At 45.3% G+C, this 21,983-nt stretch overlaps 2 protein-coding genes across 2 annotated transcripts in view; one reads left to right on the top strand and one right to left on the bottom strand.

Moving 5' to 3' along the window:
* ARHGAP4 (Rho GTPase activating protein 4) overlaps positions 1–12,770 on the top strand; it is a 65,929-nt gene extending 53,159 nt beyond the window's left edge. Inside the window, exons 20-23 of the mRNA XM_035140828.2 lie at positions 8,156–8,242; positions 8,423–8,578; positions 10,972–11,053; positions 11,178–12,770. Of these exons, the coding sequence (XP_034996719.2) occupies positions 8,156–8,242; positions 8,423–8,578; positions 10,972–11,053; positions 11,178–11,402 (550 nt within the window). The 3' untranslated portion in view covers positions 11,403–12,770. The remainder of the gene's footprint in view (positions 1–8,155; positions 8,243–8,422; positions 8,579–10,971; positions 11,054–11,177) is intronic.
* Positions 12,771–12,786: 16 nt separating this feature from the next.
* LOC118097693 (caveolin-3) lies at positions 12,787–19,588 on the bottom strand. The gene is made up of 2 exons (XM_035140831.2): positions 19,325–19,588; positions 12,787–13,782 (listed from the first exon to the last, which is right to left on the bottom strand). Exons 1-2 carry the CDS (start codon positions 19,463–19,465, stop codon positions 13,432–13,434), a joined length of 492 nt encoding a protein of 163 aa, XP_034996722.1. The 5' UTR covers positions 19,466–19,588; the 3' UTR covers positions 12,787–13,431.
* Positions 19,589–21,983: the final 2,395 nt, after the last annotated feature.

The following is a 21,983-nucleotide window of genomic DNA, read 5'->3' as shown; positions in this document are numbered from 1 at the left end:
GCTAGTTAGCGTCTCCATTTTCATCCTCGCCTTCTTGCCCTGCCATATAAAATCCGCCAAATCTTTCTGCCAGTCCTTCAAGTATTTAGTTCCAATTATTATCGGTATATTTTGAAACAAAAAAAGGATCTTGGGTAGGGCTATCATTTTTATCATGGAAACTTTCCCCCAGATGGAAAGATTCATATGTTTCCATTTCTCAAAACTATTTTTAATTTCTCGCCATTTCTTTACATAATTATCTTTAAAAAGGTTTGTGTTTTTATTTGTAATCCATATCCCTAAATAATTCACTTTATTTTCTATTTTTATCTCTGTGAGTTTTGCCAGTTCTTCTTTTTCTTTTTCGGTCATATTTTTAGTTATCATTTTTGATTTGTCTTTATTTAATTTAAATCCGGACACCTCCCCAAATTTTTTCATGTCTTCCAATGTTTTTAATATGCCTATTTCTGGTGTTTCTGTTAGTACGACTAAGTCGTCGGCGAAAGCTCTAACTTTATAACAATATTTACCCATTTTTATTCCCCCAATTTCCTTATCTTCTTTCAACATTTTTAGTAGAGTTTCCAGTGTCATAATGAACAGGAGGGGTGAGAGGGGACACCCCTGCCTGGTCCCTCTTTCTATACTAAATTCCTCCGTAACTTCGTTATTTATCAGTAGCTTTGCTTTTTGTTTTTTATATATTGCTTTAATTCCGTTCAAAAACTTTGGACCTAATTGTAAGCTTTCACAAGTTCCATGGAGGAAACTCCATGAAACGCTGTCGAACGCTTTTTCTGCGTCGACCAACAACATTGCAGTTCTTTTACTGGGATTCATTTCTAGATACTCCATTAAATCAATAATTATTCTAATGTTGTCCTTAATTTGTCTCCCTGGCAGGAAACCGGCCTGTTCTCTTCCTATTATCCTCTCCAATAATTTTTTCAGCCTACTTGCCAGAATCCCGGTAAAAATCTTATAATCTATATTTAGTAGGGATATCGGTCTATAGTTCTTTACTAGACTCATATCCGCACCTTTTTTCGGTATTAAAGTAATCAGTGCCTCCTGCCAAGAATCGGGTATTTCCCCTTTCTCTAGAGCCTCATTCATGATTATTTTTAGCTTTGGTACTATAACTTCCTCCAAATTTTTATAATAGTTGGCCGAAATCCCGTCTGGCCCTGGTGATCTCCCTTCCTTCAATTTCTTTATCGCAATCCTTATTTCTTCTTCCTGAATCTCTTCATTAAGGTGCTTATATTCTGATTCCCTAATTTCGGGTAGATTATTATTTGTTACAAATTTTTGTATTTCTTTCTCATCCATCTTTTCCTCTTTATATAACTTTTTATAATAATTTATAAAGCAATTTTTAATTTGACTTGGCTCCGTAATTTCTTTATTTCCATCTACAATTTTATTTATTATCCTACTGGCTTGTTGTTCTTTATTCAGCCAGGCTAGCATTCTGCCAGGTTTGTTTGCGTATTCGAAGTATCTTTGTTTTGTCCATAAAATTTTATTCTGTACCTCAATGTTCAGTAAATCTGATAGATGTGCTTGTAGTCTCTTTATCTGATGCAGCAGATCTTCATTTTGGGGGCTTTCTATCAACTCTTTCTCTTTCTCTCTTATCTGCTTATTTATTCCCATTATATCCTTCCCCTTTTCCTTTTTGATTCTCCCCATTTGTTGGATCCCATATCCCCTCATGAAGGCTTTACTTGTTTCCCAAACTAATTTCTGATCTTTCGTCTGTTTTTCATTTATTTCAAAAAACTCTTTCAGGGTCTCTTTTGCTCTTATTACTCTCTGTTCATCCCTCCATACCTCATCGTTAAATCTCCACCTTCCTTTTGTTTTATTTTGAAACTTCATTTTGATTATCACCGGATTATGATCTGATATTGACCTATTCAGTATTTCCGCCTTCTCTAAATGTAGCATTAATGCCTTAGTTGCCCATATGGAGTCTATTCTCCCTCCAGACTTTTTTGCTTCAGAGTAGTGGGTGATGTCCTTCACCGTAGGGTTTTTAGTTCTCCAAGTATCATAGAGGTCGAAGTTCTCGGTTAATTGAAAAAAGGACAAAGGTAGTTTACCTGAGTCTCCTTTTCTATCTCTTTGTGTTCTATCTTTCTCTGTTGATATTACTCCATTCATATCCCCCATTAGAATCAGATTTTCTCCTGTATATTCCCACATTCTTTCCTCTACTCTTCTAAAAAATTCATCTTTCCTGTTATTGGGGGCATAAATCCCAATTATAATTATTCTTCCCACTTTCGTCTGAATCTCAACACCTAGTATCCTTCCCTCCTCATCTTGAAAAAGCTCTTGGGGGTTCAGTATGGGATTAACATACAAAACTATTCCTCTTTTTTTTTCAGCCCCAGCCGCAACAAAATCTGTTCCTAATCTCCTATTCTTTAAGACTCTTACATGATTTTTAACTATATGGGTTTCCTGTAAGCATATTACATCCCATTTACTCTTCTTCAAAACCCCCTCTATCTTATTCCTTTTATACTTTCCATTCATTCCATTTACATTCCATGAGATACATTTAATCTCCATTACTTTATTCAATTAGGACGCTCCTTCTATCTAAAATTAGCTCTCACGCTATTCTCTACTATTTCTTTACTGTGAAGACCTGTAAAATTAAAGTATATACGCAAAACAAAAGAAATTTAAACAGGAATGTTAACACTCAAAAATCATACAACAGAGAGAAAAAAAAAAGTTCCTTTTCCTATGGTCTCTGGGGTGTTTCAGTCTGTTAGTTTGTCTCCGCCTAATTCCTCCCAATATTTCCTCCAGAAGCTCTTTGTATCCTCCACCGATCTAAAGGTGCGCCTTCTGTCTCTATAGGTAAATGTCAAACCTTCAGGGAACTCCCATTTAAACCTAATATTGCTTTTCTTCAACGCCGATGTCATGAACTTATAATTGTCTCTCTTTTTCAAGAAGCGGGTCGGAATTTCTTTCATTATCTCTACACAAGCTCCTTCTACTGTCAATGGATCAGTCCTGCCTTTTTGTAGTAATTTATCCCTTAGCAATCTCGAATTCAAAAAGATTAGGCAATCGCCCGGCCCTTTCTTGGTTTGCTGCTTATTAGGTCTTATTCTATGTACTTTTTCAATGTCCAGAGCCAGGTCTTCTTCCTCGACCCCAAGCCAAGCTGCAATGTCTTTCGTCAATTTAGTTGTTAACTCCTCATTTGGTGTCTCCTTCACCCCTTTTATACGGAGAGTCATCTCCTTTTGTTTCATTTCCAACATCGCCAGGGCATCATACGTCTCCTCTTGAGTCCTTCTTAATTTATCAATCTCCTCTTTGTTTTTCTCTTGAAATCTTTTCAGCTCTCTTTGGTCTTGTTGGGTTTTTTTAATTGCTTCCTCTTGCCTCTGGGCTTGAGTTTGAATTTCTTGCATTGTTGATTCTAGTTCTTTATATTTGGCCATTTGTTGGTTCATTTGACTGGCAAGCTCAACAATCAGATTAGAATTTTTTTCAATTTTTGCTCCCATGCTTTCCATCTTGCCATCAATTGTTTTAATATTTCCATCCAAGTTCATTATCTTGTCGCCTAGATTTTTTTCCATTCTTTCCATTATAGTTATTAAATCCTTCATATCTGTATTGTTTTCTCCTTCTATTATTGATGTTCTGCGAAGTTGGTTTTGAGTTGAATTTGAACCACTTGCAGTGTTGTTTTTCCTGGAGCCCATTTATCTGATCTTAGTATTCAGCTTTTTTCACTGTTTAATATGGCGCTGTTATTACTCGCGGGAGTTCCCTTAATTTAGTTGTCTAGACACCCATTCACTTGGATTGCAGTTACAATTTAGAGACCTTTTCAAAAAGAGAATGCGGGCTGTTTTGAAAAAAGAGCTGTTTTGTGGGCTTTTATGAGCTTTTTAAATTACCCCTGCAGTTATTTTTTATCCTGCAGGTGGCGGTGGGGGTCTCTATTTCTCTCTGTCCTCAGCTTCTTTCCCTTTAACAGGACTGTTGTTCCTCTCTTGACCACATGCGTCGCTGTTTAGGTTGCTGCACCTCTTTGTCTGAGCTCCTCTCTCACACGTTGTTTCTAGTTGCCTCTTCGCTGCCTCTTCCTGCCTTTGTCTTTTACAAGTTCCGGCAGGAATGGCGATATTGTAATCAGCTCTTAAAGGTATCTAGTCTCTTTTCTGCTTTAATTAGTTTAATTAGTTTATGCACGCTCTTTTTGAGACCTTTTGATGTTAAGAGTTAAAATTCCTTGTAAGTTTATAAACAGGCTGTAGCTGTGCCTTAGCGCGGTCCCCTTTTCCTTATCGCTTTTTTTTCCCGCTTAACACGCCGCGTTTGCTCCCGTCTTTCCCCTTATCCCCTTTGCGCTTCTTATCGGGGTTTTGTTTCAAATTAATCCGGTCTTTCGGGGGGAAGACGTCCTGTTTTTAGCGGTTATTCTCTGGAGAGCGCGACGCTCTCTCGTCGGGTTTCTGGGGCGTCGCTACTGGGGAGTGTTGTCTGCCCTTTAGCGCTGGAGTTCTCCGCTCCTCCTTTGCCTCCGCTGGGGGCTAAGGAATGCTCAGAAAAACCCCTTCTTTGCTCTGCCGTGGGCTTTTGCCCTCAGGATTCCCCCCTGAGGTCGGGGTGACTTACGCCAAGTCGCCCCGTTGATTTTCCCCAGTAGAAGGTCTGCCTCATGAAACGGGAGCGCAAACCTCCACCCGGTCTCCAGAGCGCCGTTCCGGAAGTGAGAGAACTCTTAACTTTGAAGAGAGCGCAAATATAAGGCTGTGTACAAGAAGTTTGATAATGCTCTTTTCAGAAATGGACATAAGATTTTTAAAATATGAACAAGAATTAAAAATGAGAGTTGATAACCAGATCGGAGGTAAACTTTGTTTCTGAGGTTTGGAAATATGAGCAGTGCCACTTCCTGCATTGTAAATCTGTGCAGTTCCCATGGAATTTGAGATGAGCAGGATGTCAGTAGACACAACATCATCTGGCTCTTTGGACTTTGTGGACTTTCAAAAACTTTTGGAATTGATTTTGGATGTGAGAGATGAATTGCGGCAGAATAATATACAGATTCGCAAAATAAGACAGATCTGTGTGGAAAGTGAAGGTGGATTGGTTTCACTAGAGAATGAAGAGAAGCAAGATGAACAAGCGGACAATGTAAATGACTTTACAGAAGAGGAAGAAGATCCATCAGTCCTGGACAATATAATTGAACTTAAAAAAGAGGAGGAAGATGTATGGAATATTGTTCCCCCAGTGGGAGAGGGGGAACAAGACTTATGTTTGATTCAAGGAGTCCTCAAAAAAGAACCAGCATGGAATAATGTCCTCCCAGTGAGAGAGGGAGGGCAGGATCCAAGCTGGGGCCTGAGCTCAAGTGGAATAAAAATTGAGATAGGGCTGAAAAGTGGAAACATAGCTGGATGGTATTGTGCTACAGTTAGAAAATTGGGGGGCAGCAGGGGACAAAGAAGGGAGAGTGGTGGATAGGTGGCAAAAGAGTGGAAATAGGGTGAGGAGTAGAGTGGAAATAGGGTGAAGAGTGGAAATAGGGTGAGGAGGAGGTTATTTTCTGATTGATTAAGATGGTCCAAAACTGGAACGTTTTATGGAGCTGGTTGATGCATCTGGGAGAACCGGAGTCCAGGGGAAGGGGGATAGAATTAGATAAATGTGGTTAAAGGTTATTATGATAGAAGAAATAGTATTTGAATGTATGGGGGGGAAATTGGGGTATAAATTGTGAGGCTAAAGGAAGAATTAGAGATGGATGGGAAAATAAATTTAGATTTGGATTAATTAATGAATTATAGGTTGAGGATAGTTGATGTTTTTTTTCTCTGTGTAGATTAGAATTGGTTGTGAGATAATGGAAAAATTACATTAGAATGATTTAAGATGATAAAGGAAAATTGCTTAATTTAGATTTTAAAATGGACCCAGTGTGGGGGGAATCAAGGAAGTCTACAATGTCAAGTTAATGTAAGAATTGATACGTTCCCCCCCTTCTTTTTCTCTTTTGTTTATGTTATATTGCCATTTTTTTCTCTTTTTGCTCTTTGTTTCTATTTTTGTGAATTTTTGTATTTTGAAATGTTTGAAAATCAATAAATATTATTTGGAAAAGAAAAAAAGAATGGCTGAAGCCACAGAAGCAGGCTGCCAGTCACTAGCTAATATGCTGGACCACAGGTTCCTGTGGGTCACTTGTGGGATGAGAAGTGGCGCAAAGTGTATGAGTCATCTAAGCGGGACTCCGCAGGGCATCCCCTGCAGCAGTGAAGCCATGCCTGGGCTCAGCTGCAGAACAGAAAGGAGCTGTTTACAAGACACGCCACGTTTACCACTGACCGATATCCGCAGCCTCTGGGGGGTGGAAAAGGGTCTGTGGCTTCCCTCAGACTGATTAAGGCTGATATGGATTTCCTGAGCCAGATTACTTTGCGGGCGAGTGGGAGCCGGGTTGCATTCTCCTCTCTGTTTCATTGGAGTTCTGCATTTTGCCCAGAACCCACAAGTGCAGTTGTGAGTTAAAATATGCCTGTCTCTTTAAGGAAACTTTTGGCCTTGTTCCAAGAAGCAGCTTTTTACATTGCTGAAGAGCTGTGATGTTGTTTGATGGTGCTGTGCCAGGCCTGGTCTAGGCACGCAGTAGCATGAGGTCATAGAGTCCTTAGGTGGCAATTGGGCTGCATTGGTTCAGGCTGTGGGTGGGATGGGAAATGACATGAAGAAGAAGAAGCAGAAGAAGAAGAAGAAGAAGAAAGAAAGAAAACTAACACAGAAGGCTGAGCTAGAACTTTTCTCCCTGCTTTCCTGATATTTTACCATGCATGGAGTTCTTTTATGTGAGAGAATGTTTTTTAAAAAGCAAGTTCCTCCATTTGCAGCCTGAAGTAACACAATCAAGTCTACCACCTTGGGACTCTAGGGCCCTTATTCTGCTGCCTCAGGGCCGTCTTAAGCGCCCCTGGCGCCGTGGTGCACCGGATCTCTCCGGCGCCCTCCCGCCCCGTTTCCCAGCGGTGGGCGGGCGGGCAGGCACAGCGCGATCTCTCTGGCGCCCTCTCGCCCCGTTTCTCTGGGGGCCGGCGCTGTGATGCCCTGCGCCACCCAGCCTGCGCAGTAGGGCCGGCCCTGTGCTGCCTCTATTTATTTAAAAAGTATACTGCTCTTAAATCATAAATTTCCTGGGTAGATCAACTAATAGAAACACTGAAAAGCAGTGCTTGATATGTTTGTGGCCCAGGGAGCAAGGAGGAGAAATACATTGGAGGTTAAAAGCCTGGTAAAAGCATAAAGGGGTTTGATATAGAAATATATGAGTGTAGGCACCAGGCGAGCCTCCCTGGTGAGAGAATTCCACCAGTGAGATGCCGCTATGAAAAAGATGCTCTCCTCAGTAGCCCTTGGTGGGTTTACCTGATACATAACCTCTGAGGCTGCTTGATGTGAGAAGGTGATCCCTCAAGTTTCCAGGTCTCAAGCCATGTGGGGCTTAGAAGGTAAGGACCAGCACTCAACTGCGTGTGTAGACCAAGATTCAGGAGGAAAGTTCATGGATATTTAGAACTAATGGGCAACAGAGAGTCATAAAGATACTGGAAACAGATGCCCCATGATGCTCCTATATAGTGACTTTTTATTTCCAAGCTTTATGTGCCATAATGAGGACTAGAGACTTAGGGTGCATACACAACATACATGGAAAGTGCACAATTTCCTCCAAAAATTCGTGGGAACTGTAGTTTGTTAAGGCTATTGGGAATTGTGGCTGTTGGCAGGGTAAACTACAGTTCCCAGGATTCTTTCCAGGAAGTAATGGGCTTTAAATATATGATGTGTATGGCGTGTCAGAAGTTTGTTTTAAAAAAAGAAAAGGGAAAAGAGGTGGGATCCTTACAGCAGTGGAAGTGCTGGGTAGATGCCCCTCTGTGCTGAATAGTTAATTCAGGACTCCCTATTCCTCATGGGTGGGCTAAGCAAAGTTAGTGTTTGCAGCTTCTCACTGTGGCCATGCTCTGAGGGCCTCTAGAAAGGTGACTTGTGGGGAAGCACCTTAGGCTAGCTCGGGAGGAAAATTCCTCCCACCGGCTTTTTTTAACAAGTTTCTATTTCCCCCTGTCGCTTACCCTGGCAGCGAGAAACAATCTAGCCCCCGGAGTTCCAGGTTAGAGATTGACACGGGATCCTCTCTGGATGAGCCGCTCCCTGAACCCGCCAGCAGGTAGGAGAAGGTGTGGCAGACAGACCTCTTCCCAGGAAGTGGCAGCATCTCAGCGCTGCGTGGTGGAGGATGACGGCACCTGTAGGAAACGGTTGCATTCCACCCCAGAGATGGCTGTGCCTGGGCACCTTGGGACTGGATCCGTGTTATAAGCAGATGTTCTTTCTCTCTCTTTCCCAGGCTGCGGATGAATTCGGATGCGGGTGGTGGGGGTCGCCAGCGTGGTGGAGGGAGCAGCCCCATCCGCAAGCTGGCGTCGCCTTTCATGGACGGGGGCCGCCTGTCCTTCCCCCTCCTGCAGCCTGCCCACTCCAGGACCTTTCACCCAACGGAAAGGTGAGAGCAAGGAAGACGAAAGCATTGGTAGGTGGGTGGAATTCCCCGTGGTTGCAAATGTACGTTAGATGGATGGCAGGGGTAGGATGGCAATCTCTCCAGGTATGATCTTGTTGAGATTCCTGCATTGCAGGGGGCTGGACCTTCCAACTCTACAATTCTATGACTCTTGTATTATCAGATGTCAGAGACTAGCAGGGCTCTGAGGAGTGTGTAGCAGGGGCAGGGGAAGGGCTCAGCCAGGGCTGGAGGAAGGGGAATAGGCTGAGCAGCCGGAGTCAGGGGAGGAAGTGCAGAGCACGCCAGGAGCAAAGGAAGAGACAGTTCCTGAGAGAGGTGGGTGGTGGAATCCCCAGTCCCCTTCGTCCTCTTCCCTGCTTTCTCCAAGGACCAGGAGGGGCTCGAAGAGGCAGGCATAGTGGCAACATCCATGTAGGAGAAGCTGCAGGCTGTTTGCACACATTCCGTCAGGGAAGGGTACCTAAATTTGGGTGGAGACGTGGTCACCATTCTGCTCAACAGCTTGGGAGCTGGGGATGCCAGCTGCTTAGCCACCAGAAGCGTATATGAGTGTTCGGTGCACCTTAGGAGCTACCACAAGTTCATGCTTTGTAATAAAGAATTAAGAGGGACCCAGGTGGCGCTGTGGGCTAAACCACTGAGCCTAGGGCTTGCTGATCAGAAGGTCGGCGGTTCGAATCCCTGCGACGGGGTGAGCTCCCGTTGCTTGGTCCCAGCTCCTGCCAACCTACCGGTAGCAGTTCGAAAGCACGTCAAAATGCAAGTAGATAAATAGGAACCGCTACAGCGGGAAGGTAAACGGCGTTTCCATGTGCTGCTCTGGTTTGCCAGAAGCGGCTTTGTCATGCTGGCCACATGACCTGGAAGCTATACGCCAGCTCCCTCGGCAAATAATGCGAGATGGGCGCGCAACCCCAGAGTCGGTCATGACTGGACCTAATGGTCAGGGGTCCCTTTACCTTTACCTTTTAATAAAGAATTAAACTGCTTTCTGTCTGTCCTCTTTCAGCTGGGTGTGCTCAGGGCATCAGAGCAGTGTTGTGAGGCTACTCTAGTAAGTTCCATGGGAAGCCCTTGCACAGGGCAGAAGAGAAGGAGGTGGGTTGCTTCTCATTAGAATCATAGAAATGTAGAGCTGGATGGGACCTGAGGCTCACCTAGTCTAGCTTCCTGCAATGCCGGAATTGCGACTAAAGAATCCCTGGCAGATGGCCATCCGAACTCTCTTTGGAACCTCTGTTCAAACTGCATTGATGACACCAGAGTGGCATGGGACCTGGCCATGCAGAAGTGACTCCCACACCACCACTCTGGCAATGTAATAGTTGGGCCTTGGGGTTAGATCTACAACCTATGCAGCAGATGAAGTGGCGGAGTCTTGGAGTGGTAGAGTGACCGTAGACATGAGATTCTCATTTTAGAATCAAACATAGGAAGAAGGCTTATAACAAGGAACACCATTTGTCCGTCTAGTTCAGTATTGGCTACACTGACCTGCAGAAGTGTTGCAGGATTTCAGACAAAGCCTGTCTCTGGTAATGCTGAGGATTGAACTTGGGATTGCATGCAAAGCTGTGTCGCTGCCCCATGAATGCTTCCTTACATTAAAAAACAACAAAGTTCGCTGCAAGTCGAAATCTTATATATATATATGGGAGAGCATTCAAAAATGGTTTTCCTCTGTAGGCAGATTGAAATGGAACAGTCCATTCTGCCGTCTCATTCTGCCACTGCTTGAGTGGATCCAGCCATAGGGATCCATTAGTAGGGAAGGAAGAATCAGGTGAGCAACAGAGGTGCAGGTAAGATGATGCTGGAAAGATCAGGGAGAGTTTGGTGAAGTGAGTTTTATACTGAAGGGAAACAGCTTGCTGAAAGCATAAGTCATGTTGTTACTGACATCATAAGCTTGTCAGAGCAGTGTCAGAAAAAAAAAGCAAAGGAGGCAGGCAAGTACTTGAGTTTGTATGGAACAGAGATCCAGAATAGATGTAAAGGCATCTTACCTCTGTTAATCTGTTCCTGTGTTGCACAAAGATAAGGAATAGATTTACTCCATAGATTTATAGTGTAGCTGTAGCCTGATAGCGCTTTCTCTCTCCCTCCCTCCCTCCCACACTTGTCATTGTGGTTAGAGAAGTAATTTGCAAAATGCAAACACACCTTAAGTCTCTTCTCCCAAGGAAATGCGCCCTGTGACCCTGCCCATAACTTCCCATCACTCTGGGAAATGGAAGCGCAGAACAACATAGCTGAGAGGCAAGCAGAGAAGTGCAGAGATTTAATTATGTGGACTAGAATCCTGATGATGCACTTAGGGACAATAGATCTTAAATTTGATACTCTCTTCTGTGCTGTTTGCTCTGCCCCAGGCCAGAAGTTTGCCCACGGCCCTGGGGAGTCAACAGCTCAGAGAGGCAGGGGCAGATGGAGAAACGGGTGGAAGTAGATAAGGTAAAGTGCCAATCATTTTCTCTTTTTCTCCTAATATAACATTTCTGCTGCTTCTGCAGTTCATCCCTCCCCCCCCCACCTGCCCTGCTCCCTCACCAGCCTTTCTCTATTTCACCATTTTTAGGAGGTTGCCAGAAATATGGATTCTGTGTTCAAGGAACTTCTTGGAAAAACTTCTGGCTTGAAGCCCATGGGGGCTGACGATCCCTTCAACCACCCTGAACAGCCAGACCCCCCAAAGGGTACCCCCGCTGGCAAGAAGGGAGCCATCCCTGCGAAAATGGCCTCTTCAAACAGGGTGCTCCTGCGGGGCAGAGGGGTCTTCAAATCCTCTGGGAACGGAGAGTGAGCCAGACTTGGGGGTGGGGGAAAGGGTCCCCAACATGTCTTGCCCAATACTGTGATAATCTCCCCCTTCCCCCTTCATCTTCTGAATACCAACTCAGGGCAGATGTGTGAGTTTCTCTCTCTCTCTCTCCTGTTACAAAACGATTTGGGAGGGCGGTGATCTGATTTTTATGGGCCAAGCCAAATGCATTTAGCGGAATTTGCTATCCAGTGTCCTTGTGCACACTGGCGGTGAGTCTGGAAGTTTTAATGTTGTGGATTCGGGTGTGTGTGTGTGTGTCGGGGGTGGGGGTGGGGAGCTGCTTTAAACATATGGCAACTTTTAGGATGGTCTGCCCCCACCCGTTCAGCCTCTCCTCTGCTACCCATGGTTTGCACTTGGATTTGCATGTGAAAGTGGTGAGGTGGGGGACCAGGATTCCTTTGGATCTGTTCTTGGCAGGTGGGTGGGGGGCTAATAGTGACTAGTGTGGGTTACAATGCAAGGTGTTGAAAAGGAGGATTCTCTCTCTTGTACGTGTGTTCTGTTCCTGACATGATTCACACAAGCCTTTGCCAGCTGTGCTCCCTTCTTCCCTCTCTTCCCTCCCCCTTCCCAAACCCTTCAATGTATACCTTGGTGCTTCTCACATTTGTCTGGATTTGTAAAACTCTTCCCCCACACGCTGTCCCCGGTGCAACCTCATTCCTGTGCGCATCACCCTTTTACATTGGGGCAATAAGTAAGGGGACATAGTTGGGGGAGGGCATCCATGTGCCAATATTTCCCTTGCATTCAAGGAAGGTCTACTTTGTTCCTCTCTTTCCTTTTTTTTAACACAAAAGTCTGAGCTGCTCAGTATTAATCAGGGCTGTGTGTAACTCTATGCTTTAAAATTCTGTGCCAAGAAAAGCTGAATTCTTCAACCTGTATAAATTATGCAAATTAAGCAAACTTGCGCGGAGTCTCTTTCATAATTTATTCTGCTTGGGCTAGTCAAAAAGAGGGCGAAGCATCTGTACAGTGCTCTGAGATTCCACCCCCTGGAAAACTTACTAAGCCACTCCTGTGGCTTCTAAAATATCAACAGGCTTTGGACCACACACTTTCAAGCATATCTTTGCAGCCATTAAGGCTAGAAACTTGCTTTAATTTTTTATTTTAAAAATACAGCTGAGATTCTCAGGAAGTGGAATTTGGTGCCCAATACCACATCCTGTGCCTTTTTGGTTCTCCCACAGAATCACAGCATACACACAGCCCTGGTATTGATCCTCTTCTCTATTACCAGAAACAATTCTGTACTGTGATCTCCCCCTGCTGTCTCTTGCAATAAACTGGATTTGTAAACTCTCCACAGAGAGCACCTTCCAGCTGGAATTTTTTAATGGAATAAACAAGGCACTGAAGGATCTATTGGGCTTTATTTTCATACAATGCAGATTTGTTTTTGTTTCTTTTAACAAAAGGATAATAATCACCTTTCTTTTCAAAGCAGGACGCTAGTGGCTGAACTTGGATATTTGTAACTCTGTGCAGTTGCCACAGTGCTGCTGTTTCCCCTGCTTGGAAAAAACAAGTGTTGAAAGGCTGTCCCTGATGGCATACTATAGCTTTAAAGGGACGAGAGAATAGATGGATGAAACCAGTCTTGTGACTGTCGGTCCTAGGAGAGGATGGAGCTAATCGCAACATGAGACATGGTGCTTTAATTCTGTACACAAAGGAATTCATACTGTGGCACACTGTGAGACAGAGGGCTGCTTCATGGGGGAAGAAATAGAAGACAGATGCATGACCCATAGGACATACGCCTGCCATGCCAGGCTAAATGATGAGGCTTCTGCAAAGTACTTCCCACTAGATTCTGTCATGTGTGTATGTTTAGGGGCTATTATTTGGATTTCCCATTCCAGACCACCACTTTGACTTGGCATGTGGAGGACAGGGAACTATGGTAGAGGAACAGCTCCACCAGCCAGAAGCTCCCACCTAGATCAGGCCTCTAGCTGGAGGAAGGCAAATCCCGGAGTCCTGTCCAAACAGAGCCTCAGTCCTTGGCACGTTCCTTGCGCAGGGCCACTCGGACATCACCACAGACCTTTCCCACAGCTTCGAAGAGCGGGTCGCAGAAGGTGCGTATGCAGAGGGCATAGCAGCGCCCACAGCACTGCACCTCTATGAAGTAGCTCTTGATGCAAGGCATGGCTCCCCAGATGTGGCAGAAGGAAATGCAGGCAAAGAGGAAGCCCCAGAGCAAGGCGAGGGGCACGCCCAGTGCACCTGACAGAATCCGGTAACACCAATACTTGCTGACAGTAAAAGTGGTGTTGCTCGCCTTCCACACCCCGTCAAAACTGTGCGTGCCCTCTGGCTCAGCAATCACATCTTCAAAGTCCACCTGACAAGGTAGGGGGAAAAGCCATGAGTAAGGCAGGGCTTAATTTTAACCAGGATATGAATTTTAGAACAGACAGTTCTGAAGAAGTGTGCATGCACACGAAAGCTCATACCAAAATAAAAACTTAGTTGGTCTTTAAAGTGCTACTGAAGGATTTTTTTTATTTTACTTCGACCCAGACCAACACGGCTACCTACCTGTAACCAGAACAGACAGTGTTGTTGAGCATCTCTGTCTCTGGGGAAGCTGCAACCAGCCTTGCACATCCGGGTTCTAGCATGTGATGGCTAAGTGCTCTTTGCCCTTAGCTAGACATTTCACACAGCTGAATGTCACAAAATGGCTAGCCAATGCAGCTTCTGGTATGGAATGGCTATGAGCAGAGAGACAGCAAGGGATGGTGCTTGCTTAAAATCCCCTCCCCAAAGCTGTTTTTCCTCTTGGTGAAGCTCTAAGCATGTGCTCACCCTCACAGACATATGTCTTCTACCCTATGTGGGGAGTTGCAGTTGTCCCATCCCAGCTGCTTCAGTACTCCAAACTGTTCCACACAGCCTTTTCCCATGAGAAGTGGCCAGCTATGTTTTGTCACACACATTTGCATCATGAACATCTGAAGAGTCAAAAGGAATCTCTTCACACAGCACATAGTTAAACTATGGAATCCGCTCCCATGAGAAGTTGTGATGACCACCAACTTGGATGGCTTTAAAAGAGAATTAGACAAATTCATGACGGACAAGGCTAGCAGGAGCTACTTGCTATGATAGTGCCTCTGAAGACCATGAGGGCTCTTCTGCTCAGGTTCTGCTCGCAGGCACCTTTTGGGCCCCTGTGAGAACTCGATGGGATCTTTTGTTCTTAGGTGGCCTGTCATTCTGCCCTGGTTCTGCACCCACTTCTAGAAGAGCCAGGAGGTCCACAATCAATGAGCAGAAATGTACATGAGGATGAAACAATTTTGGGGAAGATTCTGTCCCAAACAGGATATGTGCCAGCCAACTGGCCTTTCTTGTATGTTATTCTGGCTATGTTCTCATGTTTCATTCTATTTTCCACGATCATTTCCTCAGATTACATGGCAAATGTTAACATACTGCAATTTAGTGATTTTTAAGGCTCTCTGTGGCCTTGGGTCCAGCTTACATCAAAGAGCGCTCCTAACCATATGAATCCTTTGGGCTGTTCAGATATTCAGGAGAAAGGCTTTGCTTTGGATGGCAATTTGCTGTGTAGAAACCTCAGTGGGCTCCTTTGGCTGGTTCTGTGAAACTTCCTCCCTTGGGAAACTTGCCTTTACTGGCTCTACAGAGCCTTTACAGAGCTATGACTGTTGTCCCCGCAGCACTAAAATAGTCCCTGGACTTCTGTGGAAGTTGATAATAAACCATCCTAGATTATAGAAAGTGTGAATTTACAGACCGTTTTTAATTGTTGGGAGCTGTCCAGGTTCTGCCAAGAAGGGCAGGGTTGGTGTACAGTCGTACCTTGGAAGTTTAATGGAATCCATTCCAGATATCCGTTTGACTTTCAAAACATTTGGAAACCAAAGTGCGGCTTCTGATTGGCTGCAGGAAGCTCCTGCAGCCAATCGGAAGCCCCGTCGGACGTCCGGGTTCCAAAGAACGTTCGCTAACCTGAACACTCACTTCCAGGTTTGCGGCATTTGGGAGTCAAAACTCCCGAGTACCAAGACGTTTGGGATTGAAGGTACGACTGTATTTTAAATCATGAGCAAAAGTCAGATTAAAATGTAAAAGAAATGAGAGCAGACCTCCCAAAGGTAGAGCAACGTGATCAGCATTAAGTGGATTAAACATTAGCATTATCCTTCCAGAGTGCCATTTTCTTTCTTCTTTTCAATCTGTCCTTTTTATAGCCTTGTTAGCTTCCTTGCACGGTGGGATAACCAACCGTTGACAGAATCATAAAGCTAAAAAGAGAACTGCATCTAGTTCTACTTCTTGAGGGCCAAACATGGAACACAGAGAGAGGAGGCTTTGCTTCCCCACTGCAGTTGGAATAACACACACAGCTTGCAGCCTTGGGGAGTACAATAAAAAAAACTCCACTTGCCTGGTCACCTATGGGGAGTAAGAATTGTAATGAGGTGACCTGTAAGACTGGAAGCACTTGTATATGGAAAGAGATTGGTTCCTTCTCTTTTTCAGGCTAGTCAAATTTATGAACCCACAGCATTATGGACCCTTTCCTTGTCAATGCACACCATACATTAAAGCACATGGCTTTCCCTGCAAAGCAGTGCTTTTTTCTGAAGGTACTCAAAGGTATGCAGTACTGACACTTATTTTTTCTAGAAGAAAACCACTGCCCAAAACAATCCTGAGAACTGTACCGGTAGTTTATTAAGGGTGCTGGGAACTGTAGCTCTGAGGTGGGGAAACTACAGTTCCCAGGAATATTTTAGGGGAGTTGTATGCTTTTAAATGTATGGTGTGGACGCAGGAAAAAAGAGTCACTGGGAATCAAACTCACTTGAGGTGTATAACATACCGTATTGGCCTGAATATAAGCCTCACTTTTTTTCCAAATTCCAACTGGGAAAAGTTAAAGTGCTGCTTAAATTCGCAACCTTACAAAAACTGGCTTTTACGATATCGCTGCTGAAACAGACATACTGTAAAACGGAATGGGTGTGAGTGTCTGTGGAATTTTAAGGGAGCGGCTTGTCTCTCCCCCCCCCCCAATGAATTTTAAAGGTGTGGCTTATATTCAGGCCAATACGGTAATATGTGGAATATTGCAAGTGTCTCTTTTAGCAATCTGGGGCAAATTAGCTCCTTTTAATCTAAACTACCTCACAGGGCTGTTGTTATGCTGTGAGCATTGCTCTGAGCAACATGCAGGAAGGCAGGATAAACAAAGAATCAAGTGAGGAAGCTGGCTATCTTTTTTATACAAGCTGTGGGTTAAACCACTGAGCCTAGGGCTTGCTGATCAGAAGGTCGGCGGTTCGAATCCCTGTGACGGGGTGAGCTCCCGTTGCTTGGTCCCAGCTCCTGCCAACCTAGCAGTTCGAAAGCACGTCAAAAATGCAAGTAGATAAATAGGAACCGCTACAGCGGGAAGGTAAACGGCGTTTCCATGTGCTGCTCTGGTTCGCCAGAAGCGGCTTTGTCATGCTGGCCACATGACCTGGAAGCTGTACACCGGCTCCCTCGGCCAATAATGTGAGATGAGCGCGCAACCCCAGAGTCGGTCACGACTGGACCTAATGGTCAGGGGTCCCTTTACCTTTACCTTTAGGCGAGGGTATAGTAAGTCCACTGGGGAGATGAAGATAGAATTACTTATTCTTAGGACCTCCTCCACCCTGCCTCAGTTCCTGAGGACAACTGGAGTGGCAAGCCAGGTTCGCAGTCCACTCCCCCTCAATATAACAGCAAATCATATGCCCCTGATTTGGCACCAAAGAGCATTTCTCAAAGGGCTCCATTAGGCCCCATGGCCACCAATTGCCAATTCCTACCTGTGAACTCCCATGAGCCTATGGTGCTTGGGAGAAATGAACGTGGATATGGGTCTGAGTTACAGAAATAGTCACCACTCTGAATTTTTGGGTGATGACCAATTCTTTCTAAAGATGAAATAGGAGGAAGTGACTGCCACTATGGGCTGAAGGACTTCATATGGAATGTTCCAGCTGCCTTTGAGACCTCCCATTCACTCTCCTGTTTTAATTCTGTTCCACAAAAACATTATTTCATGTTTGTGGAAATTTTAGCCTTGCAGTCCTGCACCTGAGGCTCATGTCTTTGAAATAAATGCAAAGAGGGTGTCAGCCAAGACATCTGCATTCTGTTTCTGGCTCAGTGAGAGGTCCAGTCCATTGGCCATTCTCTCTCACTGCCCTTAGGCCACAAACTGCCTCCTACCTCTTTCTCCCCCCCTCCCTCTTCAAAGCCCAACCTTTTCTGTGAAGACTTGGCTGACTCTTCCTCCCCTGCCGTGCCATCTTCACCCCAGCTGCCCCAAAGCCATCCCTTGGCAACTAAGGGCTCACCCACACTTCAGCTTGTCCTGTGCCGAGAAAGCAATGGGTCTGGGTGGTTGCCCTGCTCCTTTCCCAGAGAAAGCCACTCTAGCTCTAAATCGGAGCAAATGGCAATCCGCAGAAAACCCAAGCTGCCTTTTGCTCCAATTGAGTGCTAAAGAGCAGTTTTCCCGAGGGGAAAGCAGCGGCACAAGAGGAAGTCTGGATCAGCCCTAACTGTCCACAAGGACGTTGTTCTGAAACAAATATAAGCACTGAACAGACAGCAGCATTTGCTTAATGGCCATATCCACCCAGACACAGGGCTCAGCCACACTTCTGTGGTCCTAAACTGGCTCCTTAACCTGATTGATGTTTGTTCCAATTCAGTGATAAAGAGTGGGCTTTCCTGGGAAAAGCAGCAGGACAAAAGAAAAACCTCTTGGATCATGGGGAGTGTGGGTGAGCACACAGACGAAAGGATCCTTGGAGAATCTACTCTTTCCCCCCCGTAGCAAATAGCAACAGACTTTGGGCTTTTGTTTGTATCTCAGTTGATGAAGTGCTTCATGGATCAAGTATACAAGAACTTCTGTTGTTCATGCTGGAAGGAGAAAGGGCTTTAAAAAGGGTAAAAGACCTTTGCCTGGGTCTCCTCAGGAGAAGGAGGGAAAGGGTGAGTTTAGATGGGTGGGTCAGTGGTGGGGCACAAATGGGAAGCAACTGAGGGCCACATTTGCCCCCCCCCCAAATAGCCACTAACCTATACTTCATCTAAGTAACTGCATTTACTGCTCATCACTATCCATCCCTATTCTTAAGTCCTTTCCCCTTGCTATATATATAATGAACAACAACATTAATGTCCTGCCTTTCTGCCACAATATGAGATGCTCAAGGTGCTTTTAGATTGCATGTTCCATGGGGCATATATGCCACTCTCCCTTTTTTAGCGGAGCTTTGTGCCATAGCAGAGATGAGCAGAAGGTTGATCAGGATCTACAGGTATTGCAGTAGGTCCCAATTGTTTTCACAACAGCAGCAACCCACCCACCCCAGAGAGGCTGGTGAAACGAAGAAAGCATGCTGAGGAAAGGAGGGGTGGATCTTTTGCCTGAAAGGGCTGTGAGCTCAATTCTGGCACTGAAAACAAGTTCCTGGGCTGATACACTCAGAGGAGCACTGTCCCTTTACCCCCCCCCCCTTCACAACTTTTGCACCCAGCTCCTGCTTGTGGTCTTTAGGGTTCTGGGGAGGCGGATGGGGGACAAAGCAGATCCTTCAAGTTTTAAGTCTCACTTGGTGCACAAATGAATATCGTAAGGGGGAGGGGGTTAGAGAGCACACACTGCTTTGTTACTGCAAAGGAGCATGGGTGCTATCTGCAGAATGAATTTTCTCTTTTGTTCCTGGGCTATTTTTGAAAGCTTTGCCCACCCCCACCCCCACCTCCTCGCCCCACCTGCTCTCAGTCTAAAGGGAACTTCATCATTTTGCATCCTAAGGAGTGTGCTTCTTTCTGTCATTAAAATAGGAATGCTCTCTCACCTTCACCACTTCTTGGTTGATCTGCTTGGGGTCTCTTTCCACCAGATCAATCTCTTTGGTGAGGGGGTCCCGGGAGTCTACTTTCCCCAGGGTCACTTCTTCTTCTTCTTCTTCTTCTCTTCCTCCTCCTTGCTGGGCCATGGCTCTAGGCCGTTCCCTGCTCAGCTCCTTTCACTCTGAAGAGCGCCAGCCAGTTGTCACTGGCTGTCAGGACAGAGCTGCCTCTCCCACCTGCTGACTCCGTCTTGACTGCAGTCCACAGATAGGGGAGTCTGTTCTGAAAATAGTCTGCTTCAAAGCCAGAATGCATCTGCTCTAGGGTAGGGCAGAGGGGTGGTTTTTTTGGTAAGGCTTAGTATAGTTTATGGTGTAGTTAATGGCTCTATCCCTTTTTTATTTCATAGCATAAAATAACTGCAATAGAATGTTGCTATGAAGGGTCTCTGTATTTGTCCATCTAGGTGGCAGCCAGGATTTCAGATTAAATTAAAGGGCATCTGTCATATCTGGGTCATCTATACAGTATCTTCTTAAAATGGAAAATACCGGTATCTCTCCTCCCTTTTTCTTTTCCTCCTGATTACAGTGCTGTGGGTTAAACCACTGAGCCTAGGGCTTGCTGATCAGAAGGTCGGCAGTTCGAATCCCCGAGACGGGGTGACCTCCCATTGCTCGGTCCCAGCTCCTGCCAACCTAGCAGTTCGAAAGCACGTCAAAGTGCAAGTAGATAAATAGGTACTGCTACAGCGGGAAGGTCTTTGTCCATGGAGTTTTCTTGGCAAAATACTGGAGTGGGGACTCCAGTGTGGCGCTGTGGGCTAAACCACTGAGCCTAGGGCTTGCTGATCAGAAGGTCGGCGGTTCGAATCCCTGTGACAGGGTGAGCTCCCGTTGCTTGGTCCCAGCTCCTGCCAACCTAGCAGTTCGAAAGCACATCAAAATGCAAGTAGATAAATAGGAACCGCTATAGCGGGAAGGTAAACGACATTTCCATGTGCTGCTCTGGTTTGCCAGAAGCGGCTTTGTCATGCTGGCCACATGACCTGGAAGCTATACGCCGGCTCACTCGGCCAATAATGCGAGATGAGCGCGCAACCCCAGAGTCGGTCACGACTGGACCTAATGGTCAGGGATCCCTTTACCCTTTACAGCGGGAAGGTCTTTGTCCATGGAGTTTTCTTGGCAAAATACTGGAGTGGTTTGCCAGTTCCTTCTCCAGGTAGATCACATTTAGTCTAAACTCTCAGCTATGACCTGTCATCTTGGGTAGCCTTGCATGGCATAACTCATAGCTTCTCTGAGTTATTCAAGCCCCTTCGCCACGACAAGGCAGTGATCCATGAGGGGATCACGAAGAGTCAGACATGACTAAACAACAACAACACAGCAGGAAGGTAAACGGCGTTTCCATGTGCTGCTCTGTTCGCCAGAAGCGGCTTAGTCATGCTGGCCACATGACCTGGAAGCTGTATGCCAGCTCCCTCGGCCAATAACGCGAGATCAGCGCCACAACCCCAGAGTAGGTCACGATTGGACCTAATGGTCAGGAGTCCCTTTACCTTTACAGCATAGGGAAAGTAATCACCTTTAATGTTAAAGGACAGAGGACCTCTAGATTAGATTACTGCAATGCATTAAACACAGGGCTGCCTCTGAAGACAGTTCAGAAACTTCAGCTGGTTGCTTTGGACAAGGTGGTTTGAGCATATAATATTGATCCTGGTCTGACTGCCAATTAGTTTCCGGGTTCAATTCAAAATGCTGGTTTTGACCTATAAAGCCTTAAAAGTCTTAGGATATCTCAAGGGCCAACTCTCCCCATATGAACTGACTAGGATCCTGTGGTCATCATATGAGGCCCTTTCTTGTGTGCCTCCTCTGTGAGAGGTCCTGAGGGTAGCAGCACAAGACGCGTCTTTTCTGTGGTGACTCCTCGTTTATGGAATACTCTTCCCAGGAAGGCTCACTTGGTGACACTATCATTATATATCTTTAGGTGCAAAGCAGCTGCTTGCTTTGGTCTTTGAGAAGTAGGCATCCATGTTTTGAATGAATCCCCCCCTCTCCATTGGTTTTAATGTTGTTGTTGTTTTGTATGTTGCTTTGGGTTGTTTTAGACAAGATAAAGCGACTAACAAATAATAATAATAATAATAATAATAATAATAATAATGAAATAATTGAAGAGAATTTAAAGTAAGAAGGTGGAAGCATTGTTGTCCATGGTGTGCTCTCTGCAATGCATTAAACACGGGGCTGCCTCTGAAGACAGTTCAGAAACTTCAGCTGGTGCTGAATTCAGCTACAGCAAAGGCGGACTTTTCCCACCTCTGCCGTGCTAAGCACCTTACCTTTCCCTTACTGATCTTGCTACTGTGATCCATGCGACGGTCACCTCCATGCTCGATTATTGTAATTCACTCTTACAAGGGCTGCCTGTGAAACTGACCCAGAAACTCCAGTGGGTGCAGAATGCCGGCGGTGAGACTCCTTACGGGGTCCTTGCCACGGGATCACATTCATCCAGTGCTACACCAGCTGCACTGGCTCCCGGTGGAATATAGGGTCAGGTTTAAGGTGCTGGTTTTAACCTTTAAAGCCCTAAATGGCCTAGGACCCTCATACCTACGGGACTGCCTCTCCTGGCATTTCCCGTGGA

Source organism: Zootoca vivipara, chromosome 16 (genome assembly GCF_963506605.1).
Source record: "Zootoca vivipara chromosome 16, rZooViv1.1, whole genome shotgun sequence".
In the NCBI taxonomy this organism is placed as follows: Eukaryota; Metazoa; Chordata; class Lepidosauria; order Squamata; family Lacertidae; genus Zootoca; species Zootoca vivipara.
The sequence above is the reverse complement of the archived record's forward strand: the minus strand, read 5'-3'. Positions and strand labels throughout refer to the sequence as shown.

What these genes read in the sequence shown, in the direction of transcription:
- LOC118097693 (XM_035140831.2), bottom strand. Translation starts at nt 19,465, where the DNA reads ATGGCCCAGCAAGGAGGAGGAAGAGAAGAAGAAGAAGAAGAAGAAGTG. An exon ending in TCAACCAAGAAGTGGTGAAG is followed by an intron (nt 13,783 to 19,324) that starts GTGAGAGAGCAT and finishes CTACCTTGTCAG; the next exon opens with GTGGACTTTGAAGATGTGAT.